General features: G+C 43.8%; 1 protein-coding gene across 8 annotated transcripts in view; it reads left to right on the plus strand.

Annotated features, from left to right (window-relative positions):
* MFAP3L (microfibril associated protein 3 like) overlaps window positions 1-24,708 on the plus strand; it is a 136,347-nt gene continuing 111,639 nt past the window's right edge. For 2 of the 8 annotated variants that reach the window (XM_040470645.1, XM_040470680.1), the window contains exons 1-2: window positions 660-767; window positions 23,249-23,668. In XM_040470645.1, the coding sequence (XP_040326579.1) occupies window positions 23,380-23,668 (289 nt within the window). In that variant the 5' untranslated portion in view covers window positions 660-767; window positions 23,249-23,379. Of the gene's footprint in view, window positions 98-659; window positions 768-20,497; window positions 20,518-22,139; window positions 22,638-23,248; window positions 23,669-24,708 lie in introns of those variants that run through there. The other 6 variants (XM_040470689.1, XM_040470684.1, XM_040470654.1 and 3 more) reach the window with 5 other exon arrangements.

Consider the following 24,708-nt stretch of genomic DNA (forward strand, 5'->3'; position numbering starts at 1 on the left):
CTTCAGTGTGGGCTTTAGAACTAACAGCAGAGTCACCCGGGGAGACAAGCGAAGCTTTTAATTGCAAAGTGGCTTGACAGGTGGCCTTGGAGACACGGTAAGTTCAGGGGCTGGACGTTGGCTCTCTCCGGTATCCCAGGATGGGATCCTAGGAAACCTGTTCCCGGGTGTCCCTAAACAACAAGGCGACGCGACGCTCAGAAAAGTTGCGCTGGAAGCCCTGGGAGCGCCCTGCCCCCTGACAATTATCAGTCACGCTGCCCAAGCACCACAGCGTCGGAAATAAGTGCCCTCGGCTCCAGCAACACCCAAGACGTGCTTGAGCGGGGCCCCGGGGCCGGCGGAGTCCCACCCCGGGAGGCTGCGCAAACTGAATGAGGGACTCCGCGCCCCCAGCCCGCCCCACTCCTCTGCGGGCGTGTCCCCCGGCTCCCACAGGTTCGCCCGGCGCCGCCAGCTCCGCCCCGCGCCGGTGGCTGCAGCGAAAACCCGGCGGCGACACCCCGCCTGGCCCCGTGCCTCCGCGCCGCCCGGCGAGCCGCACTGGGCATGCTCGGCACCGGCAGGCTCCGGCTCCTGTAGGTGGGAAGCTCCGCACTCTCGGCCGCCCGCGGCGCAGCCCGCATCGCTGCCAGGCGCTGGCGGAGGCGGCTCGCCTGCAGTCGGTGCTGCCGGGCGTCGGGCGCGGGGCGCGGAGCGGCGACAGCTCGCAGGCTGGCCATGGCGAGAGGCGCACGGCGGCCACCTGAGTGGGGCGGCGGCGTCAGGTTAGCAGGGGCGCCGGGACAGCATGGGGCGACTGGGCGCGGGTGGCAGGGAGCCCCGCACGGGGTGGGCGGCCGGGTCGCTGCGGACGCTGGGGCCGCGGAACTTTCGGGAGCTTAGGCTGGCGAAGCCCAAGGCGTAGGCTGCGCACTGGAGGCGCCGCGAGGTCCCAGAAGCAGGCTCCTGGGGGGTCGCAGGATGCTTCGAGATCCGTGCGGGGCGGGACCCCGGGGGCCGGTGGGTTGGGGACAGCCACCTCTTGGGCTTGTGCCATAATCTTCCTACGGTGAGGAGCGCGGTGTCTACAGTGTGCTGCCGAGGAGCCTCCCAAACCTCCGGGGCCACTGGAACGCCAAGCAGCGGCGGGGGCCTTCGCCAGACTCCAGATCGCTTGGGTCACCGTGCCTCAGTTTCCCCGGGACGGGGGTAGGGTGTACTGTCCCGTGGCCGGGAGGCCCGGAGTTTGGGTTCTGCGCCCAGAGCCGAGAGAGTGCCGCGTCCTGATGCTGCAGGAGTGCGGGAAGCTGTGGGTGCAGCAAGTCGCCGCCTCGCGACTGGAGCTCTCGGAGTTTGTCGCATTTGACTCCATAGCAAGTTGACATCGAATTGCTTCATGGCGTGGAATGGGGAAACGTGCTTCGTTGGTTTAAAAAAAAAAAAAGTAATTGCAAAGCCTATTTATTTTAAGCTCGACCATTAACTTGCCTTCGCCTCCAAAAACAACTTGAGCTTGCAAGTTGCAAGATTTATAAAGCAAGCCAGCAAAAAAGGAAGACTGTTTGTAGGTCCATTATCTGCTCACGCTGTAGAAAATAATCTATTATGGTTGAATTGTCCTTGTTTTTAAGGATACTTGGTAGCAGAAAAGTTTGGTTACAGTGGCAGTCTTTATTTTGCGTTATCTTAGCTTATATTAAGAACTTGGAAATCTAGCGTTGGAGAAGCTCAGTGTTTTTTGTAAAGGTTTCTCACTTTTGCTTCTAGATGAAACACATTTTTTTTTTCAGTTGCTACTATGCTGAACATAGTAAGATTGTTCAGGATGAAATGAAAGATGGAAAAAGATTTATATTAGGAAAAGAGAACGTTAGAACGATGCAGTTCTACTGGCATTTTACAGAAAAATGCGGTTTGTAGATCCCACTGGAGTTTCTACTGTTGGTTCTTCCTAAAACAGTTGGTACCATTACCACTCTTTGGATTATTGGATTTAATAGGAGCAAGGTAAACAATTCTTGTTCTAGTGGGAACCAGTTCTACCTCTAAGGCTATATTCTCAAGCCTGTTTCCATAAGTACCACTTAGTAGGTCAGTTGTTTTCTTTATTAAGCTTATTATAAAATTTGTTTGCATTCTTGACAGACCTTAATATGCTTTGGAGGTGCATTGACTTTTCATTGGTTTGTGAATAGCCTTTAATGTTTGTTTTGGCCTGAGATGGCTCCAGCTCTAATTCCAGATACTCTGAGTGATTTCCCCAATGGGCTTTATGCTTTTGCCTATACATAAGCAAGATTTAAGAACAGGGAAGGCTTGAAATGTCCAGACAACAACAATAGCAATATGATTAGTATTTCTACCAATTTCCTCCATTTTAGCCAAAGAGTTTGGCTGGTGGTGTTCATTGCTCCTAAATGTACTTCTAAATACATTCATAGAAAAATTTAGAAGTTTGAAAGAAAACAGCGCAAATATTGAGAATTATACTTCCCTTTTCTATAAAAATGCATCACATTTAAAGTCTGCCATGAAGTACTGAGTATATGTGCAACTCACCCAGTACACAGGTCGTGTTCTCTGGCTGCATTCCCCAATGGAAGTCGGTCATGTCTCCCCTTAGCCTTGGGCTCTTCTTGACCTAGAGGAAGCAGCAAGGTTTTAGTTTTCCTCTTGGTGAATGTAAGCTCTAATGCAGATCAGTAGGACTCTTCTGGATCCAAACATCTCATTTTTTCAAGGTTAGAAAAAACAATGAAATTTAACAAGAGGCACGTTGAAACACTGCTTCTGGCTTCAGGGATTCCACCAGAGGACGGAGTCCCCTAAACTAAAATGAACACAGCTGACAGGAGTTAGGTTGAAGAGGGGTCTTATTAACGAAGAAAATGAAGGGTTTTACTAATGAAGAAAAAATAGGAGGGTAGACTTTGTATCCCAATCAGGAAACAGGTGATAATTGCTTCTTTTTTGTCCCTGTTGGGTTCTTCCAGCTAAACTGTTAGGCACGTCATTTTTCATTTTATTTCCATGTCTTCAGATTTCTATACTGTACTGTGTTGTTAGTGACATTGGAGATTCACAGCAAACTATTGGCCTTTAAAAATAGATATCCCACTCCCCTCCTTCCCACCCCCCCAGTTGGTTCAGTCGGTTAGGCATCCGACTTCGGCTCAGGTCATGATCTCACCGTTTGTGGGTTCGAGCCCTGCATCGGGCTCAGTGCTAACAGCTCGGAGCCTGGAGCCTGCTTCGGATTCTGTGTCTCCCTCTCTCTCTGCTCCTCCCCATTCACGCTCTCTGTCTCTCAAAAAATAAATAAAACATTTTAAAAAAATAGATATCCCCCCATTCGTGTGACCATAATTTATTCAACCTCTCATTTGGCTTGCAATTTAAATAAATGAGGCTATTTCAACTTTGCTTAATTGGAGCTTTTTGTTCTTTTTTTTTTAATGCAAGAGCTTCCAGATACTGAAATACCAAATAAATATTGTGGCAAAGTTGCTTTTAACCTCCAACGTAGTACAGTCAGGTTTGTTAGACGAGTGTCATTTTTTTGGAATTCAGAAATCACTCGGATAGCATCACTTCCCTAACCTGACCAAGCACTGGGGGTGCAGCTTGCCCTTTTCCAACCATGCCCAGGAAGACACTAAAAATTTAACATTTTGTGATCCATGTCAATTCACATTAAAGTTAGAAATATCCCTAGATGCAAATGGTTTAAGTTTGCTACAGTGCCTCCCTGGAATGGTTAAAGGATTAAGGGGTTTGGTTGATGATGTGATAAGACCCAGTTCAGAGCTGTCAGAACTAGTTTCTAAGCTGTACTCCAAACATACTGTCTTGCCTCTGCCTCCACCCAAGGTCTTCACTCATTAAAATATAACATTCATTTTTCTTCCCCACAGCCTTTAATAGGTAGGCCCCGGGAGCTGCAGAAACAAATAAGACTTAGTGACTCAGAATCTAGTCAGAGACACATACTGGAGGACAAATAAACTCTAGAGTGAGGTAAGTGCTTCAGGAAGAGGTATTTGTACATGCGACTGAGGAGACCAGAGAAATGAGCCTCTTGGGTTGGAGGAAGAGAGGCCCCCATGAAAATAGTGACATTTCCACAGGAGCTTAAGGAATTCCTGAGGAATTTGGGTGGAAGTCTTCTAAGCAGACTCATGAACTCTACAGGCAGAAGGAATACCAGTATGGTAATTAGAATAATGCCCCCCACCCCAAGCTGTCCACTCTGGGACCTTGCAGATGTGATTAAGTTGAAGCTTTTGAGATGGAGAGATTATCTGGATTATTCGGGAGGCCCAGTGTAATCACAAGAGTCTGTATGGGTGGAAGAGGAAAGCAGAAGTCAGTGTCAGAGGGATGCCATGTGCAAAAGATTTGACTGGCCATTACTGGCTTTCAAGGTGCAAGGGAACCACAAATCAAGAATTCAGCCACCCTCTAAAAGCTGGCAAAGGCAAGGAAACAGATGCTGTTCTAAGGCTTCCAGAACCCAGCCCTGCCAACTCTCTGATTAGCCTAGTAGGATCCATCTTGAACTTTTAACCCACATAATTGAAAGGTAATACATTTGTATGTTACAGTCACCAAGTTTATTTATAACTTAGTGTCATAGAAAAGAAGAAGACTTGGTATGATGGAATAATGAACAGAGGCAGGAGAAGGAGAATGTAATGGTCCTTTCGTGGTGAAGTTGATGCCATGCAGGGGAGTTTGGATTTTATCCTATTACATACAGATAAACAATGGGACACCAGCTAAGCATTTTTAAACAGGAACATGCGGGGCGCCTGGGTGGCGCAGTCGGTTAAGCGTCCGACTTCAGCCAGGTCACGATCTCGCGCTCCGTGAGTTCGAGCCCGCGTCAGGCTCTGGGCTGATGGCTCAGAGCCTGGAGCCTGTTTCTGATTCTGTGTCTCCCTCTCTCTCTGCCCCTCCCCCGTTCATGCTCTGTCTCTCTCTGTCCCAAAAATAAATAAACGTTGAAAAAAAAAATTAAAAAAATAAATAAATAAATAAAAAATAAACAGGAACATGCAAGAACAGACTACTGCCAGATTTATCTTCCTAAAAAAGCAATGTATGGCTAAACCCCGAGTTTCATACAGCCGTTTAACAAAGGTGTCTAGCCAGAGGTGGTCAGTGACAGATATCGGGAAGTAGCGTGTTCTGTAATTCACTTCTCTGAATTGACCTACAATGGCGTGTGTGTGTGTGTGTGTGTGAAATCATTAGCTTAAGAAACTTTCGTTCAGTCTGTGATGGAAGGTCCTAAAGGTAAAAAGCAGAAGGGCTAAGTCACATTTTAACTACTTTGTTTCCGCCCATTTTCCTCTTAGCAGACCGCTGCTCTGCTGGCTGTGTACCATGCAGACACCAACAGAGGACTAGGAAAGCTCAAGTCTAATGCAGTGAACTTGAGATGATGTACTGTCTCAAGTCACCTGGGCCAGCTCTGACCAGTTGCTAGTAGCTTGTGGGGTGTTGTGGGCTTTTGCAGGCTTAGCGGGAAAATGGCCATGTTTGGCCATGTTTCGCAGTGTTTGCCATGGGCTCCATATTGGCCAGGGTATGGATGATAGTATGATCCTAGATGACCGAACTTCTGTGTTAAAAATATAAGAAATTCAGTCATTCCTTCCAAGCATATTTATTTATTCACTCTCTCTTAAGTACAAGGGCTTAATTTCTGTCGTATAAAAACTTCTAGTCTGATTCAGTTGACATCTCTATGTGTCTAGAAAACCTAAACTGAAGAAATCCACCTTAGTGTTACAAGAGTGGCTCTGAATTCAAACTAAACTATATGTTAGAAAAAAATTGATAAGAGGGGGTGCCTGGGTGGTTCATTTGGTTTGGTGTCTGACTTCGGCTTAGGTCATGATCTCACAGTCTGGGGTTTGGGCCCCACGTCGGGCTCTGTGCTGACAGCTCAGAGCCTGGAACCTGCTTCAGATTTTGTGTCTTCCTCTCTCTCTCTCTCTCTCCCTCTCTCTCTCTCTCTGTCTCTCTCTGTCGCTGCCCCACTTGCACTCTCTCTGTCTCAAAAATAAATAAACATTAAAAAAAACTTTTTTTAAGGAAAAAAAATTGATAAGAGAAAAATACACTTTTCAGATAACATGGTAAGGGAAAACAGTGGGCTGGCAAAATCTGAAACTGGAAACAGTGAGACTTGATTAAGAATTATCTTAAGGGGCGCCTGGGTGGCGTAGTCGGTTAAGCGTCCAACTTCAGCCAGGTCACGATCTCGCGGTCCGTGAGTTCGAGCCCCGCGTCGGGCTCTGGGCTGATGGCTCAGAGCCTGGAGCCTGTTTCCGATTCTGTGTCTCCCTCTCTCTCTGCCCCTCCCCCGTTCATGCTCTGTCTCTCTCTGTCCCAAAAATAAATAAACGTTGAAAAAAAAATTAAAAAAAAAAAAGAATTATCTTAATAAAAACAAAACTGTGTCTATATTGTGTAGCCTCCATTTGCATAACTTTATAAGATTTTTACCCACATGTCCTTATACAATGATGTGATAATTATCGTTTACCACTGTAAAGGACTAGCTCAGTGCAAACCATTCCCTCTTTCTTGAATCTCTTCTGCCTTGGTCTCTGGGATACAAGCCCCTAGTTTTCTCCGTGCTTTTTAAATTTTTTTTTAGTTCTCTTTCCCTGAGGGTTTGTCTTTCTTTTCTCCAAATTATAACCTTGGTCTTTTCGTCTTGTGGTTTTCTATGTTCTTTCTGGGTGATTTATTTTCCCTCGTGACTGTACCACTGGCCCATACACCAATATCTCCAAATCTGTATCTTCAGAAGTTTCTCTCATCCACTCATTAATTAATTCATCAATCCATTCAACAAATACTGATGACCTGAGAGTTTATCTAATTTTGGGACAGATGTGCACAAAATTGCAGAAAAAATATGAAGGTATGGGTAAAGGTCAGTGAAAACAGGGGTGTCCAGGGCTATCTGGGGTGAGTCCTGGAGGGATCTTGAACCAAGACTTGAAAACCAAGTTGGGGTTTGCCAGATGTGCAAGGATATGAAAGTATGGCCAGCTGGAGGCACAGAGGTGCTGTGGGGAATACAAGAAGCTCAGGAAAGGGGAGGGCCAGGGGAAACTCCAGAGGTACAGTTAAAGAGTGGATAGGAGTCAGATCATGAAGGATCATGTATGTCCTTTTGAGGACATTAGTTTTATACTGCTGACAAACACATCAAATATGTTTTAAGTCAGATCTTTTATAGTCAGCTGATTTCAGCAACAACATAGAATGTGGATCGGAGGCAGGTGAGACTAAAGGCAGGTCAGTGAGGAAGGAGTCTGCTAGGGTGGTGCCTGTCAGAGATGATGAGCACATAAACCTGGGACAAACCAGGGATGTGATAGTCATGTGGGCAGGGAAGGAAAGGAGGCATCTGAAGCAGCTCTCACATGATTGCGTTATCTGTGTCAAGTACTGCAGAAGTGTGGGAAGGCATACTGTCTCAAGGGTTCTCCTGCTGAGCACCAGACTTTGCAGGACCAGAGGGACTGACTGCCACTGCGTGTGTTTAACCAGAGAGACCTAAAGCCGAGGGGAGCAGGAAAGCCCAAACGCAGAGCTGTGTGTGAAGGAAGAAATCAGAATTTCTTTGCAGGGCACGTACTTTGTAAGGGAGGCATCAGAGAAAGAAGAAATTGATTCCTTGATGGTTCATCAGCTTCTGGGCAGAAGGATTTGGGGATGCTAATGAGACTGAAACCATGTTGACATGTTGACGTGGGGTAGACTTCCCTAATTCTGCATTGGAAGGCAACTGTCTTAGAGGCTGGGCTGAAGTTGACTCTGTAATCCATGCAAAAGAGGAAGTTTGCTGAGCAGGTGTTTAAATTTAATTCAAGATCTTTCCCTTCCATTGAGGATTTGAGTTGGCTGATGGCACCAGGAAGAGTGGAAGGGAAAGCTGGGTGCTCCTTAAGGAAATAAATGGGTTGGAATAAAGTGCTCCAGAATTACCCATTGATGGGTCCCTTCTGGTTCAGGACTGGAGGGCCCAGACTGGGGATAATTCACATCATTCTCATCAGCTCATTAAAGCAGCCCCTCTCCTAGAGAAGATGGGATGTTCTGTTCTGGGGTCTACACCTTTCTGTACCCTCTTGGAACTAGCAAGAGCTCTATAATATTTGTGAGAGTGGGAACCATCTGAAGTTGACCAGTTAATTCCTTTCTTCTCAGTGGCCAAGCTCCCCCGTAAAAAAGTAAGTAGATGTATAGGGACTATGTTTTCTTAAAGATGCAAAACCCACTTTCCCTGGTCCTCAGCGTGGGGATGTATTTGCCTAAAGACTGCATTAGTGTTTGGCTCTCAGTTTCACCCAGGACTTCCTTCTGGGTCTTCACACCCCAGGATGGCCATGGGAGGGATCAAACATCTGGTAACCATGGAGCTTTCTTGCTTCTCAGCTGCTATTGTTAACTTCACTTAGTTGATTTCTGCCTCCCTACCAAAGCCAGGTGCTGGGCTGTACTGCTGTTACTAATCATGCCTGTACTTCTGTTCTTGCCCTGTCCCCACCCACCTTTTTGCCATGCCCGATATCAGTCCCAGGTCAGAGGGAAGTTTTTTTTTTTTTTTCCTTCAAGGTTTGAACAACCCTAGATTACTTGCTTTTGTTAGACCTCCCAAAGATAACCTAGTTTTCTCCATCTTAAAACACTTTTGAGGACCTTGAAGTTAATTGCCAGAAAACATTTGAGTATTACCAATACTTTACTGAGGGCAGAACATTACTCCTTGTGCAAATGAACCCTGGACCTATAGTGTATTTTTCCTTCCTTCCTGCCCTCCCAGGGCAGCTCATCCCTGTCTCCATGCTCTGGCTGTCTCCTCTTCTTTCACTTGTGTTTAGATTTACTTTATAAGTAATGGAGCAACTGTCCCAGAGCCCTCATTATCATTTTTCCTAATCAGACCTAAAGGCCCCTTTTTAATATAATTTCTGGAGGAGCACCCTAATATTCGAGTTCTCGAGATGGGGATGCACATCAGATCCATTGCATGAGCCTTGTGAAAACATACTATAGCATTGATTTTTGTTTTTAATTGGCATGCCATGTTTATTTCCATTGCTGTTTGTCTAAACTAAGCCATTACTCCTGCTGAGAAAACTGTCCTGTCTCCTTTTTTCATCCTGCAGGATTTGACCAACCCCAGGGAACATTCTGTGACCTTTCCAGCTGCCCCTCCTCTGAATTTCTGTGGTATTTACCCAGTTTAGTGCTTAATTATATATTGCTTTGTATGCAAGAATCACCAAGATTCTGAGCACCATTAGGGTAAAGAACTGGCCTTTAAATTTTTTTAAATCCCCACAGCAATTGGTACTAAACTGATAATAGTGGCCTCATAAATACTTTGAGTTCAGCTTATTGATATAACCGGCCCTTAATTTTTTATCACTTAGATGAATCTGACTTCAGAGGTGAGAAATCATTAAGGACATCTGGCAAGTGTGCTCAGGGCCTCTTTCCGTCAAGGCTGAGAGAATGGCAAAGCTTTCTTCAGAAGTCCCGTGTGGCAGTCAATGAATCCGTATTTTGAACTTTCTTCTGTTTTTTTTTGTTCGGGGGCGGGGGGGCGCCCGCGGTGGTTGGTTTGTGTGTTTGTTTAGTTAAGGTAATTTTCCATATTGTCACACTGAAAAACACTTAACTTTGAAGGAGAAAGATTGATCTTAGGATATGCACTAAACTCAACTAGAAGATTATTCAAATTCAACCAGATTTTGAAAGATATTGCTCTTACGTCCAGACTTTTTAAATAATAATTTTTAAAACAATTATCAATATTTTGAAAGTATTCATTTTAAACAACCATGATGACCGTTTGGGCACTTATGGCATTTAGACAGTTTGGCCAAGCTGTGGTATTCACTCCTGATAGATGCGCATGGGTTACCAGGGCCCTGGAGTGAGAGAAGATGAGGTCCTGTGAGGGGCTTCCACTCGTGGGCTCTGCCCTTGCACTGTCAGTATGGAGCTGCCCATGTCCTGGGGCTGTGGGAGACTCCGATGGGATACCTTCTGTGGGACTGTTTCATGAACCATGAATGCTAGATGAGCATAAGGGACATTGTTGCCGCGCTCTTAATAACAAATCAAATCGAGTTTGAATTACAGGATCTCTCCCGATCTGTTTTTCACTAAGATCCAGTTCTTAGTGTCTATGAAACACACTTGGCATACGTGATTCAGAGAAATAATTCATTATGCAATTCCACTTTGTGTTAATAAGCTGGTAAAGGAGGAAAGAGGAAAAGCTTTTTTAACCACCTTCTTCAGTTATTGAGCATATTTTTTCAAATAGATGAAATTTTACTCTGCTGAAAGAAGAAACCCTGGGTAATCCAGTTCCTACACTGTGAATTTGAATGGACTTAATCAAACAAATGGAGAGATAAGAATTGAGGGATGGTTTCGACATTTTGAGGTATAAATTAAGTAGGCGTTTGCTTTTCATCTCCACAATAAAAAGAATATGTATTTCAGGCATAGAAAATAGTCCCCAGAGGGGCACCAGGGTGGCTCAGTCGGTTAAGCCATGACTTCAGCTCAGGTCATGATCTCAGGGTTCATGGGTTCGAGCCCCACATGGGGCTCTGAGCTGTCAGCTGAGCCTGGAGCCTGCTTCAGATTCTGTGTCTCCCTCTGTCTCTGTCCCTCCTCTGCCCACGCTCACTCTCTCTCTCTCTTTCTTTCTCAAAAATAAACATTAAAAAATTAAAAAAAAAAAAAAACAAAACAGTCTCCAGATACATTACTCATGTCAGACAGTGACTCCAGGTCCTCTGACAGACCAGATTCCCTCAGCCTCTGCTCATAGGCTGTGTTTGGAGCAGCTCAGCCTCTCAGGGCTCTGTGTAAGGAAGGATGTGTTTCTGAAGATTGACCGACCTTTAGAGAAATATTGGTTTATATTTTAAAGTCAGTTTCATGGTGAGGAATAGACCTAGTTACCCACAATTTCTAAGAATGGGTAGAGGGGTGCCTGGCTGGCTCAGTTGGTTTAAGCATCTGACTCTTAAGTTTTGTTTTGTTTTGTTTTTTAATGTTTATTTATTCTTGAGAGAGAGCATGAGCGAGGGAAGGGCAGAGCGAGAGAGGGACACAGAATCTGAAGCAGGCCCTAGGCTCTGAGCTGTCAGCCCAGAGCCCAATGCAGGGCTAGAACTCACAGCCTGTGAGATCATGACCTGAGCTGAAGTCGGATGCTTAACCAAATGAGCCACCCAGGCGCCCCGCGTCTGACTCTTGATAGTGACTCAGGTCATGATCTCATGGTTCATGAGTTTGAGTCCCACAGTGGGTTCTGTGCTGATGGCATGGAGCCTGCTTGGGATTCACTCTTTCTCTCTCTCTCTCTCTGACCCTCCCCTGCTCGTGCTCTCTCTCTGTCTCTGTCAAAGTAAAATAAACTTAAAAAAAAAAAAAAAAGAAATGGGTGGAATTTGCAGGAAATGCAGGGCAAATGTAGATGCCCAGTAAGTTAGTAATATGTCTAAACGAGAGGGCACATAACTAGTATAAATTAACTCAGCAGATCTCCAAGCCCTTGCTATGAGCAAAGCATGTTTTCAGACACAGGAGTGCGACAGTGAACAATGTCAACCACAGAAGCCTGTCCAACCAGGAGCTCACATCTTAGTAGGGGCAGACACGTGCATACATACAGGGTAGTTAATTGTTTGAAGAAAAAGGTAGGGTAAAGGTGACAAGGAGTGATGGGGGTAGGGGCAGAGCACACTAATTTTTGTAAGATGACCAGGGAGGGCCTTGTTGATGAGGTGGCACTTGAGAAAGAAAATGTATGGAGTGCACGTTGCGGCATCATAGGGACTTGTTTCAGACAGAAGGAACAGTAAGGGCAAGGGTTCCGTATACCTGGCACGTTCCAGGATTAGCAGGGCCCCCTGTGGCTGGCAGGGAGTGAGAGAGGGGTGGAGAGGTCAGAAATGAAGATTGCAAGGCTGCTAGGAGTCCAATATTGTAGAGGCTCTGGGAAGGCCTTCTCTGGCTATTACTTGAATGAAGAACCCTTGGAAATGTACATGGTAATAACTTAAAAAGTGTTCATGTTTCACTCTAATTTTTTTTGAAGCTTCCCCATGCACAGATTGTTAGTAGTCATTTAAAAAGTGGCGGTGGCAGGGTGGCGGGGGGAGTAATGAATGCCTGGTTTCTAGGGCAGTCAATATATATTTGAGCACAATCACATTTTGTTGTGGTGGAATTTTCATGATAAAGATTACATCCCCAAATTGCGAGAGCACATAGAAGACCTTTCTATAGTGAATTATCAAGTGAAATGAAGATTTCAAGGCCCTAGATGGGGACTCTGGTCTACCTCAACCAGCCCCCCCCCCCCCCCCAGTGGTATAGCCCTACAGGAGTCTGAGCTGATCCTCAGCAGTGTGGGAAGGGTGTGGTTGGAAGACTCAAAGGCCCTGGGAGCTTGAGTCTGTTTCTTTTTCATTATATTGCTTAGGATGTGAGAAACACTCAAGAAGTCACATTCCCTACGGAGAACAAGTTACGGTGTGATATATGACACACAAGCTGGTATCTGAGCCGTCACCAAGTCACAAATGGCATGGCAATCACAGTTCTTTGCCCTGATTGAATTCTCTGCGGTGGGATCTTCATCGAACACAAACACTCCTTGCTCTTTCCCTCTTCTCTCCACCGCTCATCATTCCATCTCTTGGCCAGCCCCAGTCCCACTTCCGGTTGTCATGGTCATAGACTGGTAGACAGGAAGGGACCTAAGAGGCAGGTCAGAAGCTCAGAGGGATCAGCTGACTCCCAGAGGTCATCTAATGGCAAAACTGAGGAAAGGAGTTTGTGGGTTTTAATCAATCCTAAAGTGCTTAACTGGTGCGTGCTTCACACCTCACCCCAAAGTTTCCGTTCTCAACCTTAACCGCAGGGCCCATCCCATTTCTTATCCTAGGAACCTAATTCCACCCCTTTGCTCAGTATGGGCAAAGTTATGATCTCAGTTCTCTGGCTATCAGGAGACCAATGGGAAGACGCTATCACTTGGACACTGGATGTTTTCCTATTAGACATCACTCTGTGTCTTAGTTGGGTCCTATTAATGCTATCCTTCACACTCATAGTAAGTGAAATAGCTTTATCATTGGCTGTCCAAGCACAACATCATCAACCACGCTTTGTAAATATCATGTCTATGGAAAACTGCCCACAAGTGCATTACATTTGGCCAGGTGGGAAGCTGTCTCTGTACTGTCAAGTGGGGAAACTGAGAAAGGTGCTTTCACTGTCAAGGCCTTAAGAGTTTACAAAGTATACCAGAATCCACAAGAAAATGTAATTGTTTGCAATTGCCTCTAAGTGTATATCCTATTTAGGAAAGCCCAGTAAGAAGATTGCCTCCTGATTGATGCAACAGTGTGCTGTGCAGGCTGCATGGGGACATGTGTCTGCTGCCTCTGTTCAGGTGAAGTGCTGGCCAGCCTGGATCTGCAGGCAGGCGGCAAGGGGTCAGCACCTTGATAAAGTATCTCCCTGGTACCATGGATCCCCTGGTCAGTTTTCCAGGCCAGAGAAGCGTTCGCACTCATTGATGTGTCCGGGCTACCAAATGCCCATCAGCCCCTGCCTGGCTTCTCTCTAGCTTAATATACTAATATATCAGGAACTTCTGAGGAAATGGGCTTGAGATGAAATGAAAACAAGAATTGAAAGTTGGCAGAAATAGTGCTATAGATTAGCAGTGACATAAATTAATTGTACTAGAAAGAAAATAGGAATCTCTGTATATACACACTCCAAGTGAGTAGGGAAAATATTTTGAAAGGATACATTTTTTTAAAGGGAGAAGATACTGGAAAAAGTAGTGACAGGGACAGGAAGAAAAAGACAGAAACAGGTGCTTCTGAACCAGCTTTGGGCTCTATATGTGTATAAAATCTGATAATGAGTGTGTCAGAGGTTGAAAAAAACAATGCCAAGACAGTGTCTTAAACCTTTCATCGGTGTTGTAACGTGTTTTTGGTATTGGGCTGGTAGCACAAAGACACCATCCACCAGTGCATCTGTCCTATTTGTATTCATCTCCCAGGTTGGGTTTATTCCCTGGACCATCAGATTTTGGAGGAAATATCTCTCCGGTCAACTAAGGATTTGCATTCATTGGGCCCAAAACTGTTTTAGCCCATTCACTTAGAATGAGAATTTGAAGAAACTAAATATTCACTGAAGCATCAGTAAACTCTTCCAAAAGATATACTGTGATTAGAATAGCGCTCAATGCAGGTCTCGACCACTGGGACAAGTCAAACAGTGCCTTTTTGGAACCAAGAGACTGTGAGGTCATTCAGGCCCATTCTGGGCATGAGCTTTTTATCCTGGTTCTGAGCCACTCAATCGTGTGACCCTGGGCAGTCACTCATCCTTTCTGGGCCTCCCTCATCTTGTATAAAGGAAAACCTTTATAAAAAGACATCTAAGTTTTTCTAGCTCTAATATTCTAGTGATGTGAACAAATATGTATAATACACCCGTTTCTATCTTGCCTAATCGTATCTGTGTAGGAAAACCTTTACTGTAGTTCTTTCCCTCGTCCTCTTTTTTTAAACATTATATTTCCGAGAACTTTATTTTATATCAGCCTTGCCTTTAATCAGAAAAACATACACGTAGGAAAATTGTGATGAAGATCCAAGAGTGGTTTCTTAACGTTGCGCACCACCAAAAATAAAGTGTTACAAAGACGGCATCTCTCGGCATAGAGTTCATTTTCAGGTTTGAAAAACTGTGATTTAAAACAGATCAGTTTTTGAAAAGTATGTGCCTTTGGTGTATAGAAAAAATAACAAAGCATAAAATCCTATAGAGACCTTATCATTAGTGCAGTTGATAAGACAGGATTGAGACCTTTTTGTTCTAGCTCCTTCTGAATTGTTCCAGTGAGCTTAAAGAGCTCATCTGGTGGCCACTCACAGCGGTCCAGCAAGTCAGGGTATATATCTTGTTCTACCCAGTAAGTAGCTGTAAATTATCCTAATGCCACACAGTTAATAGACAAAGGGTGTGCCAAGAATGCCATGAAGCCTCTTGTCTCTTTTTCCTTCCCGGGGCCGGCTGCTTTCATGAGACAGCCTTACTTCTTCCCATGATATGCAGCCGTGTAGCTCTCAGTTTGTGACAGTTCGTAAATTTAAGTGTCACTGCTGTCGCTTGCCTTCACAGACCTTCCATCAGCCAGGACTTGCAAGGCCAGGAGAGAGAGAAGGCAGGAGGAGAGGTTAGTGGAACAGGCAAGGGCCACCACGGGCTCCGCTCAGCCACACAGCCAGCAGACAGGCCTTCATCCAAGTGTAAAAGCGACCGGGCATTGCAGCCCCAGGGAGTTGTTGGTTGAAATTCCTAACTCGTGTGTTCATGTGGATTCCACACGCAGTGCCAGGCACTGGTTCTTAGCAAACGAAACACTCCTTTCTTCAGAGAGCTGTTGGTGTGACCATAGGCACTGTTACTCCACAGGGCTGGGGGTTACTTTCACCTGCTGTGTAGTCAGGCAGTCATTCAGTCCCGTACTTTCTAATTCCTGTACTTCCTTTGGATCTGCCCACGTCTTTCCTTCCCCACTGCTTTTAGTCCATGGCCCTATTCTTTCTTCCTTCCTGGATATTATAGTAGGCCCCTAGCCACCTCTCCATCATCAGCCACACTCTGAGCAAAGTGATCTTTCTAAACACAGAACTGGCCATGTCACTTCCCCCTTCCAAAACCTGTGAGTGCACCCCATCCGTGGTATTACATACCGTTCCCTTCATTATTTGGACCAGCCGACCTTCCCCCTGCTGCATACCACCAAGAGGTACCTAATTCCTTGTATTTCCCCAGTTGTGCCAGGTTCTCTCCGTTCAGCATTTCCTTGAATATGCTCTTCCTCCTTTTTGGGTCAGCTTCTCTCCTTGCCCTACTTAGTGAATTCTTCTGTGATTAAACTAAAGGGCCACTTCTTTAGATTATTCTTCCTGGCCCTTCCAGACCACTTGGGTCTCCTCTCTTGTACCCCAGCAGATCTTTGACCTCTCTCCGATGGGGCAATTATCACATTGTCTTTAACTGTTGCCAATTTCTCTCTTCCCCCACTAGATTTGTGGATGACAGGGGGTAAGGACTGTGTCTTAACTTTGTATTCCTCATCCCTAGCAGTGTGCCTGGCACAGAAAAATTTCTCCATTAATGTGTATTGATTTGGATTGAACTGACCTGTCTGGGTGCTTCTAAAAGTAACCGAAAGACAGTGTTCTTACCTACTTTCATGTAATGATCACATTTGCCACCTGAGTCAGGAATTATCTAGTGTTATTAGAGGCATGAAGGATCTCTACACAAATAGATTTTAGACCATTCATAAGGAAGAAACAAAGACAGTATGAATCTTTTTGCAATATGACTGGATGGACATTGAGATAAAACTTAGTGGATTTAGCACTTAAGTGATTTGATCCTGGACAGTAGTAATTGCTACAGGAACATTCTTTTTCTACAAATGGTTTGGACTTTTTGACTTTGGATTCTTATAGTCCATACTCAGACACCACCTTAACTACCTAAAAACTCAGTATATGTTGATCTTTAAAAAAGTTAGGGGAGTCCAAAATTGGGCCATAACCAAAATGGCCTCAGTTGGCTACCAGTTTTAAAAAGTTATTGTTTATGATGTAATGAGTATATTAGTGTCCCTCTTCATTTCACATGAAGTTGGGATTTCTTCTTGCTTCATGAGTAGAAACCTGTCAAGAGTGTGCTTTAAACTAAAAGGCAGCCTTCGTGCCTATGGCCTCACTTGTGTACAAATGAAAAAAGTGATAACTCTCAGTAGATGTTGTTACAAAATCCAGTTATGTAACTATAAAATTACTCATCGTAGTTGATGAGGAAATGCCAGCGTGAACAGTGCCAAGAAAAAACAATAATGTATATTCATTTAGTCCAAAACACCCTTAAACAAGGGGCCCTTTTCCTCCCAACTCCAGAAATACACGGTCAATAGTCATGTTTTATTATAGGTGAAGAAACAAAAATAAGATCCAACAAAGCATTTTATTACACGTTTTTAAGATGAAGTACAATCGGGAAGTAGGGAAGAGGTTGAATTAAAAAAGGACATTAGATGTTTGCTAAATATTTTCTCTTTTGTTTTATTTATAGAACATAAGTATTCTATGAAGGTTTTCCCAAAGGCCATGAGCAAACACATGAAGCTTAACAATTTGTCCATTGTAGCTTTTGTTAAACCCTGGTTTTGGACTCTGTGGCCTTTGTTCTTGTATTTTGAAGGACTGACTGCATTTTAAGCTGCTGGATTATAGTACTCATGGTTTATTCTTTGGTGGCTAAAATGTCTTTCACAATGTTATAGTGTTATTAACTGAACTTTTCGCCATGCTGTCTGTAAAATCCAACAAGCTACACAGAGTACATTTGTAGAATATTTCTCCAGTGCCCAAAGTGACATGATGTCTTTATGTTCTTCTGGTAACACATTGTGAGTTTACTCTGAAACAGTTGCCATTGAATTTCAAGAAAGTGTGGCCTCATGCAGCACATGTGTGCACATTACTGTGGGTGCCCAGTATTAAGGATACTTTACAGAGCTATATGCCAGAGTTTCTGCCATGAAAGAGCTCTCCTTGCAATTGAAAAGAAGTTTCCTCAACACAGAACTAAAAAAATGCAAGATCATATGCCAAGGAGGAGTGTTGAAAGTTTGGTACAAGCTGCAGGTGCAGTGGAAGATTAGAACTGGGAAGGCTGTGAGAGCCATGGAGGCTTGTAGGAAGGGGAAGGTGGGATTTGGAATGCATGCTGGGCAGGCTATCAACAAACATCTCCTCCAAGCCTCCTCACCCAGATCAGCCTTCTACCTCCTCTGCCTACCCACCCCTAAGCTCACTGCACCTGGAGAATATACTGAAATCAGCTGGATCTCTCTCCCTCGTAGATTATAAGTGGACATGGCCTATGGCTTATTGAGCTTTGTAGCATTCTCACACCCTACCCCCTGTCCCAGACCCCTAGCAGTGTGCCCAGCTATAAATACTCAAGTAAATACCTAAAAAATACTTAAAAAAAAAAAAATGACCTGAAAGGGCATGGTATGAGATCTGGTGAATTCCTACTAAAACCTTTTAAATCATTAACGTTGATGAGTTAAACACTCTGTTTTCAAAAATAAATGTTCACAGAGAGTTTTAGAGCAAAAATGCACTGACACAAACAACCTACAAATTACACATTGTACTTTCTGTGCCTTGGTAACTTTTCAAAGTGGGAAAGGATGGGAGTGAGATGGGGGAGGGAGGAATGAGTTTGTTAACTGAAATCCCTGCAATAAAAGCAAGACCTCTGCCCCCCACCCCTACCCCCACTCCATGCCTGCCAGGGTCTCTGAGGGAACTAGTTAAGCTTTGGAACAGTTACTGTGTTTCTAGCCCAAAGTGCCCACAGACATTATTAAAATATAGAAGAGGAGACTGTTCCATCCTGTTCATTCTTGCTGGCACAATGTGTGTGAAAGTAGAAAACCACAGCAGCCAGCCTTTGTTTGAAAACAGTTCTCAAGTTCTGTATTTAAATTTTTTTTTAATCTTTTTTTTTTTTTTTTTTTTTTTTTGAGAGAGAGAGAGAGAGCAAGTGGGAGAGGGAGACACAGAACCCAAAGCAGGCTCCAGGCTCTGAGCTGTCAGCACAAGGCCTGACATGGGGTTCGAACTCACAAACTGTGAGATCATGACCCCAGTTGAAGTCGGAGGAGGCTTAACCCACTGAGCCACCCAGGCACCCCTCGGGTTCTGCATTTTAAACCTTAGTGTGATCCTCCACTTGTTGCCTTCTTCCTATTTGTGGGGGAAAAAAATGTTACAGTATATTTACTACACACACTTATTGGAAACTGCTTCATACTTTGTCTTGTCTCTCATTCTCCCCTAAGCTATTTAGTCAGGCATCTGCTCTGGCGTAGACATCAGGGGGTCAGAGAGGAGTGACTCCAGACACTGTCCTCAAGATGCTCAGTGCAGTGTCTGCCCAGAGGGACAGCTCATGTATTTTTAGACTCAAGTCCCTGCCAAAGGACCCAGTGCTGAAAATCATTTGTAATTGCTTCTGGTGGTGGGAGGGCACCCAATAATATATTAAACAAATCCAAGAACAAGGTATGCCCTTTAAATGCTATAACAAAAGTCAACTTGAGAAGCACAATTTCAGCAAAGGATGCTATTATATACAGTATCCTAATAATTATTGTTTATCAAGCTGAACATTATGTAAGTGCTTTATGTGCATTTGATCATGAATCTTTATAATTGTCCTGTACTTGGTGAGGTCTTGGCCAGAAACACGTAGCCAGTAAGAGTGTTTAGATCCCAGATCTTGAGCCAGTCTACCTACAACCTGAGGCCATGCTCTTAACAACCATTCTGTACTGAACAGATCAGCTTTACAACTTCCCTGTTAAAAGGAAACCACAAGTTTAGCCAAGAAAACATTTACAAAGTCATAACAGGGTGTGTGTCATGCTGGTGCAACCCATGCTATCTCCCTTAGACCACAATTCTTGCTGGTGGAAAAATGTGTTGGCCTTCCTGGGGCAGGAAGGCACTCAAGTCCACAGGGGAGTATGGACGTCTCCAGCACTAAGAAAACTCTTTTGTCTTTCCCACTGAAGAAATATATGGCCTGAAGCTGATTTATCACCCCTAATTTATTTACCTCTTCAGTTTTATTGTCTACAGAATTAGAATAATTATTTCTGCCTTTAGAGAGAGATTCATGTGTTCAGTAACTTATAGTCAGGGATAACTTCAGGCAGTGCAGATGTAAAGATAAATGAGGCAGACAGAAAGTTTAGTATGGTATTGGCACAAGGGTAGACATAAACAGTGGAACAGAATAAAGAGTTTACAAGTAGATTCACTGATTTTGACAAGAAGGCAAGATAATCCACTGAAGACATGATAGTCTTTTTTAGAAAAAGAGCTGAAACAACTGGATATCCATACAGGGAAAAAATGAACCTCGGTCCTTATCTCATGCCATACATACACTCAAAAAAAAAAAAAAATACTGGAATGGATCAGTGTAAAAACTACCATTGGGAAAGGGCACAAGGGAACTTTTGGTGATGATGGAAACATTCTATATTTTGTTTATTGTGGGAGTCACCTGGGTGTACAAATTTGTCAATACTCACTAAAATGTATACTAAAATAGGCACATTTTATTGTTTGTAAACTATACCACAGTAAGCTGATTTTTTTTTGAGAGAGAGAGAGGGCGAGCAGGGGAGGGGCAGAGAGACAGGGAGACACGGAATCCGAAGCAGGCTCCAGACTCTGGGCTAGCTGTCAGCACAGAGCCCGATGCAGGGTTCAAACTCATGAACCATGAGATCACGACCTGAACGAAGTTGGACGCTTAACCATATGAGCAACCCAGGTACCCCAAAGCTGATTTTTAAAAATAATATTCTGTCACTCCTTTGACAGTGAATGTTAGGTAAAATCTAAATTCCTTACTCGGTCCTACAAAGTCCTAGGTGATGTGGACCTGTCTACTCCTCTGACCCATCTTACAGTGTTCCATTTGCTTTTGTTGTTCTTTCTGGAATGTTCTTCTCTCAGATCTAGGTGCAGCGATTCCTAAAGAGGCTCCAGCTCTGGGGCCATCTCCTTGGTGAAGTTCCTACCTCCTCAGTGAAGTTCTCCTTGGTTGCCTAACTCAGCACTTGACTACATCATCGTGTGTTTTCCAAAGCATGCATCATTAGCTGAAATTCTTACTTACATGGTATTTATTTATTGTCTGCTTCTCCCCACAAGAATCTAATATCCGCATCACAGGAAAGATCTGTCTTGTGTACTCTTCTATCTCTAGGACCTAAATAATGTCTGCCTAATAGTTGGTGTTCAGTAATTATTAATAATATAATAAGGTAATAAAAAGAGTGAGGATTCTATCATGGAGACAGGGCAGAAACACAGAATGTTGCTAAGTAAAGTAACGGCACCATAGATTTTGTGTTGCAAAATGGTTATAGGATTGGATTGCGAACTGGGGAAGACTGAAGGCAGGCAGATTATATAGAAGACTGCCACAACCATTTCTGGTAAGGAGAAGATAGGGAGGCTGAACTGAGGCTCACTCGGAGGAGACAAGGGATGGAACAATAAGAGCAATATTTAAGAGGTGGAATCAGCAACCTGTATTTACGTTCTGAGGGAAGGAGGGCAGTAGTCAAATTGAAGATTATATCCATGCACATCTGAGTTAATGGTGGTGCCCTGAACTGAAACAAGGGATGTGGGAGATGTAGCATAGTTAGCAGATGAGTTTGGTTTGGGAATGTTAGCTTTGAGCTACCTGCAAAACATCCTGGTAATGCTGTTCAGTGGACAGTTGGTAATACCAGTCAGAAATTCGGGAAGGAGTCAGGACTGAGGGCGTGGACTTGAGAGTTATTAGGTTGTAGGTGGTAATAAAGGCATGGGAATGGAACTTTAGCAAGAGCTGAGGGTAAAAAGAAAGGAGGGCCAATGATGAAATTCTAGGGGTTGACTAACTTTTGAGGACTGGGAAGAAGAAAAATCAGTAAAAAATAATGAGAGCAGTTGGGAGGAGCAGAATGTGGAACCCATGAGAAAGAACAATTAATAGTGGCAACTGCCACAGAGATCTGGCAAGAGAAAGACTGAAAACTTGGCAACTAGGAGTGACTGGTGACTTGAGCAAGAGCTGTTTGTTTCAGGCAAAATACAGAATGTAGTCATTTGAGGAGTAAATGGCAGGCATGGGGAAGGGACTTAGGATAGGATGCCGAGGATTCTTTCCAAAAGGTGGGAAAGTAGGAATTCCTGGCTGCACACCCTAGTAGGAGAAAGCTGTCTTTTAAGAATACAGCTGGACTAAAGCATTTGATTCAAAAGCTGAAAGTGTCTGTAGGCATTGTGTGCAAAGGATACTGAACTACCTGAGCACTGATACACAGATTGCCAAATGTCACCAAGGGCCTGGCTGGGGTTGGAGATGGTTCCTTTAGTTTGGCAATAATGGCATGGCTGTATGATTCTCTCCAGTGGTCTCCAGCCTCCTGGGTGTAGGAGCCAGGATGCCAAGTGACTGGCTTGATCACAGTTGTATCCTGGCAGGGTAGTTGTGGCAGAAGGACAAGAGGTGAGGATATTGGGGATTGTGGTCTACAGGATTGGATCTAGACTGAGACAAAGTAGAGCAGGCAGGTCGAGTGGGGAGGGGGTGGAGATAGAGAGAGAGGGAAAATAGAAGGGCTAGAAAGTCCAGTGAGATCTGAAGAATGGTAGGGTGCAGTTAGAGATGGTTGTGTAGAACTTCAGAATTACTTGGAATTTCAGAATTTAGAATTTGGAAAGATGAAAGATCCAGGGTGTGCTTATGTGATTAGTGGATGAAATGGAGGATAGAGACATAGGTGAAGGTTAGATCTTTGAACTTAAGAAGTGTAGCCACCATAATGTCACCCCATTCATACTGATGTTCCCCTACCTCTGGGAGACAGATGAAGATTGAAACCAGGGAATCCAGTGAGTAATCAGGAATTGATAGATAACAGTTACACGGAGCAGAGAGAGCTGGATGTATGAAGCTCAAAGGAGCATGGGCATTGCATGAAAGGGGGAAGGCATATCCTGAAGGCCATAATGGTGAGTTAGGAGAATGCCAGACTGATTCTGGTGGAGCCCTTCCAAATCCTGGCAGCATCCAAGCTGTGACCACTGGAATAAACTGGAAGTCATGTGCACTGGAAGAGAAGAAGTTAACAAAGGCCCCAGGGGAATAGTCGGGTCATCTGCAATAGCGATAGGTGATGGGGTGGAAAGAGACCTCATAATGCCTAATGAAAGAAGCCTGAATTGGTTTTGGAACTCTCGGAAGTAATGCAATATAAATTTAACATACAAAGTGTATATTTGTTCCCACTAAGAGCTATATATTTCAGTAGCAAAAATAACAAAATTATATTGTTATGATTTCTGTGAAAAATGTAATTTAATATTTGGAACAGCTTCTGAATCTGTGTTTAAAAATTATGTAGGTTTGTATTTTAGTTGGGTTTCTAGCATTTTATAAATAATATTTTTAAAGTATGAATGCTAATATTTATGTGTGTGGGTTTGTTTTCTTTTTTAAACAGGTTCTTAATCAAGAACCAACTCTATGGATCCAGGACAGGTTTATCCCATGGCCTGCTCTGAACAGCGTGTTGTCCAATAGAAGATTCCATTGGCAAACCGTCTCTGTTGCCTTATAGAGCAAGCAAAGAAGATGGATCGACTGAAGAACCATCTGCCTGTGTGCTTTCTACCTACTGTGCCCTTTTTAATCCTAGTATCCACTCTAGCGGCTGCTAAGAGTGTGACTAATAGCACTTTAAATGGCACTGACATTGTCTTGGGCTCTGTGCCTGTAATCATTGCCAGAACTGACCATATCATAGTCAAGGAAGGGAACAGTGCCTTGATTAATTGTAGTGTTTATGGTATCCCTGAGCCACAATTCAAGTGGTATAATTCCATTGGCAAGCTGCTGACAGAAGACGAGGAGAAAGGAGGAGGTAGGCTTTCAAGTTGTATCAAATATCATAAGATATAAACATGGACTTTGGAACCCGCACTCTGAATGTTAGTTGTTCCTATTCAAGTGATTTAAGGATCTCATTTTGTCTTCTTTCTCTAAGGCAAGAGGGAGAAATATATATTCTTAAGGATTCGAATCGCTAATTACTTCATAGTTTGCACTTTTTGACTTGGAAGACAGGGCAAACAGAAGTCTTAAAACGCCTCTTGGAATTTTGTAACATAGTGCATACAAAATGTTATAGGGACGAATGTAAAATGGATTTTCCATAAGTATAAGTTCCATTTATAAGGGAGTTTTATTTTGTGTCATGGAGCTGGGTCCAGTAAACAATATAGCAGGTGTTTATGGTTAAATGTCAGTTTAATTCATTGACTGTGGATTTAAAGACCACACTTCTTAAAACAAGTCTCTGTGCAAGGTTCTCAGCCACGACTTGAGATCATTCTGTGCTTCTGAAGACCTGGCTGAAGTTTCTAGATTGTTGCTGCTGAGGCCAAGACAGAAGATTCAGTAGCAAGAAATAACATGTGGCAATAGGAGAATGCTTAGTTTTTAATGAGTGCATTTCTGGCCAAAAAATGTGAATCACCTACATAAGCACTGAGCCTGCTTCAGGAAAGACTTCGGCCAGAGAGAGGATTGACTGGGTCATTGTGAATAACTACACTTCTTGTTTTAGGTGTGAGAAGTACTTGTCTGAAAACCCAAGCCTGAGCTAATTGACCTGAAGGAGTTAATGTACTTTCTAAAGCATTTACTGTGTGAAGTAAGGGTGGGGGAGTAAAAAGATCATTGTTCTGAAGTAGCAGCTTCCTAGTTTCTGTCACCTTTCATTCATGTTGTACTTCCCATCCACAGCCCTTTAAGCAATGAATAATCCCCAGAGAGTTTCTGCTCCAAGAAAACCTACGTTTTTAATCTCTTTCCTTCATTTTATCTCACTCTGGAAAAGAATGGAAGCTAATACCTTATGTCTCCTTAGGAGCTGAGCAAATGGAGTTTTCTTGCCATTAC

Source organism: Herpailurus yagouaroundi, unplaced genomic scaffold, assembly GCF_014898765.1.
Source record: "Herpailurus yagouaroundi ecotype Mexico unplaced genomic scaffold, PumYag 28, whole genome shotgun sequence".
Lineage (NCBI taxonomy): Eukaryota > Metazoa > Chordata > Mammalia > Carnivora > Felidae > Herpailurus > Herpailurus yagouaroundi.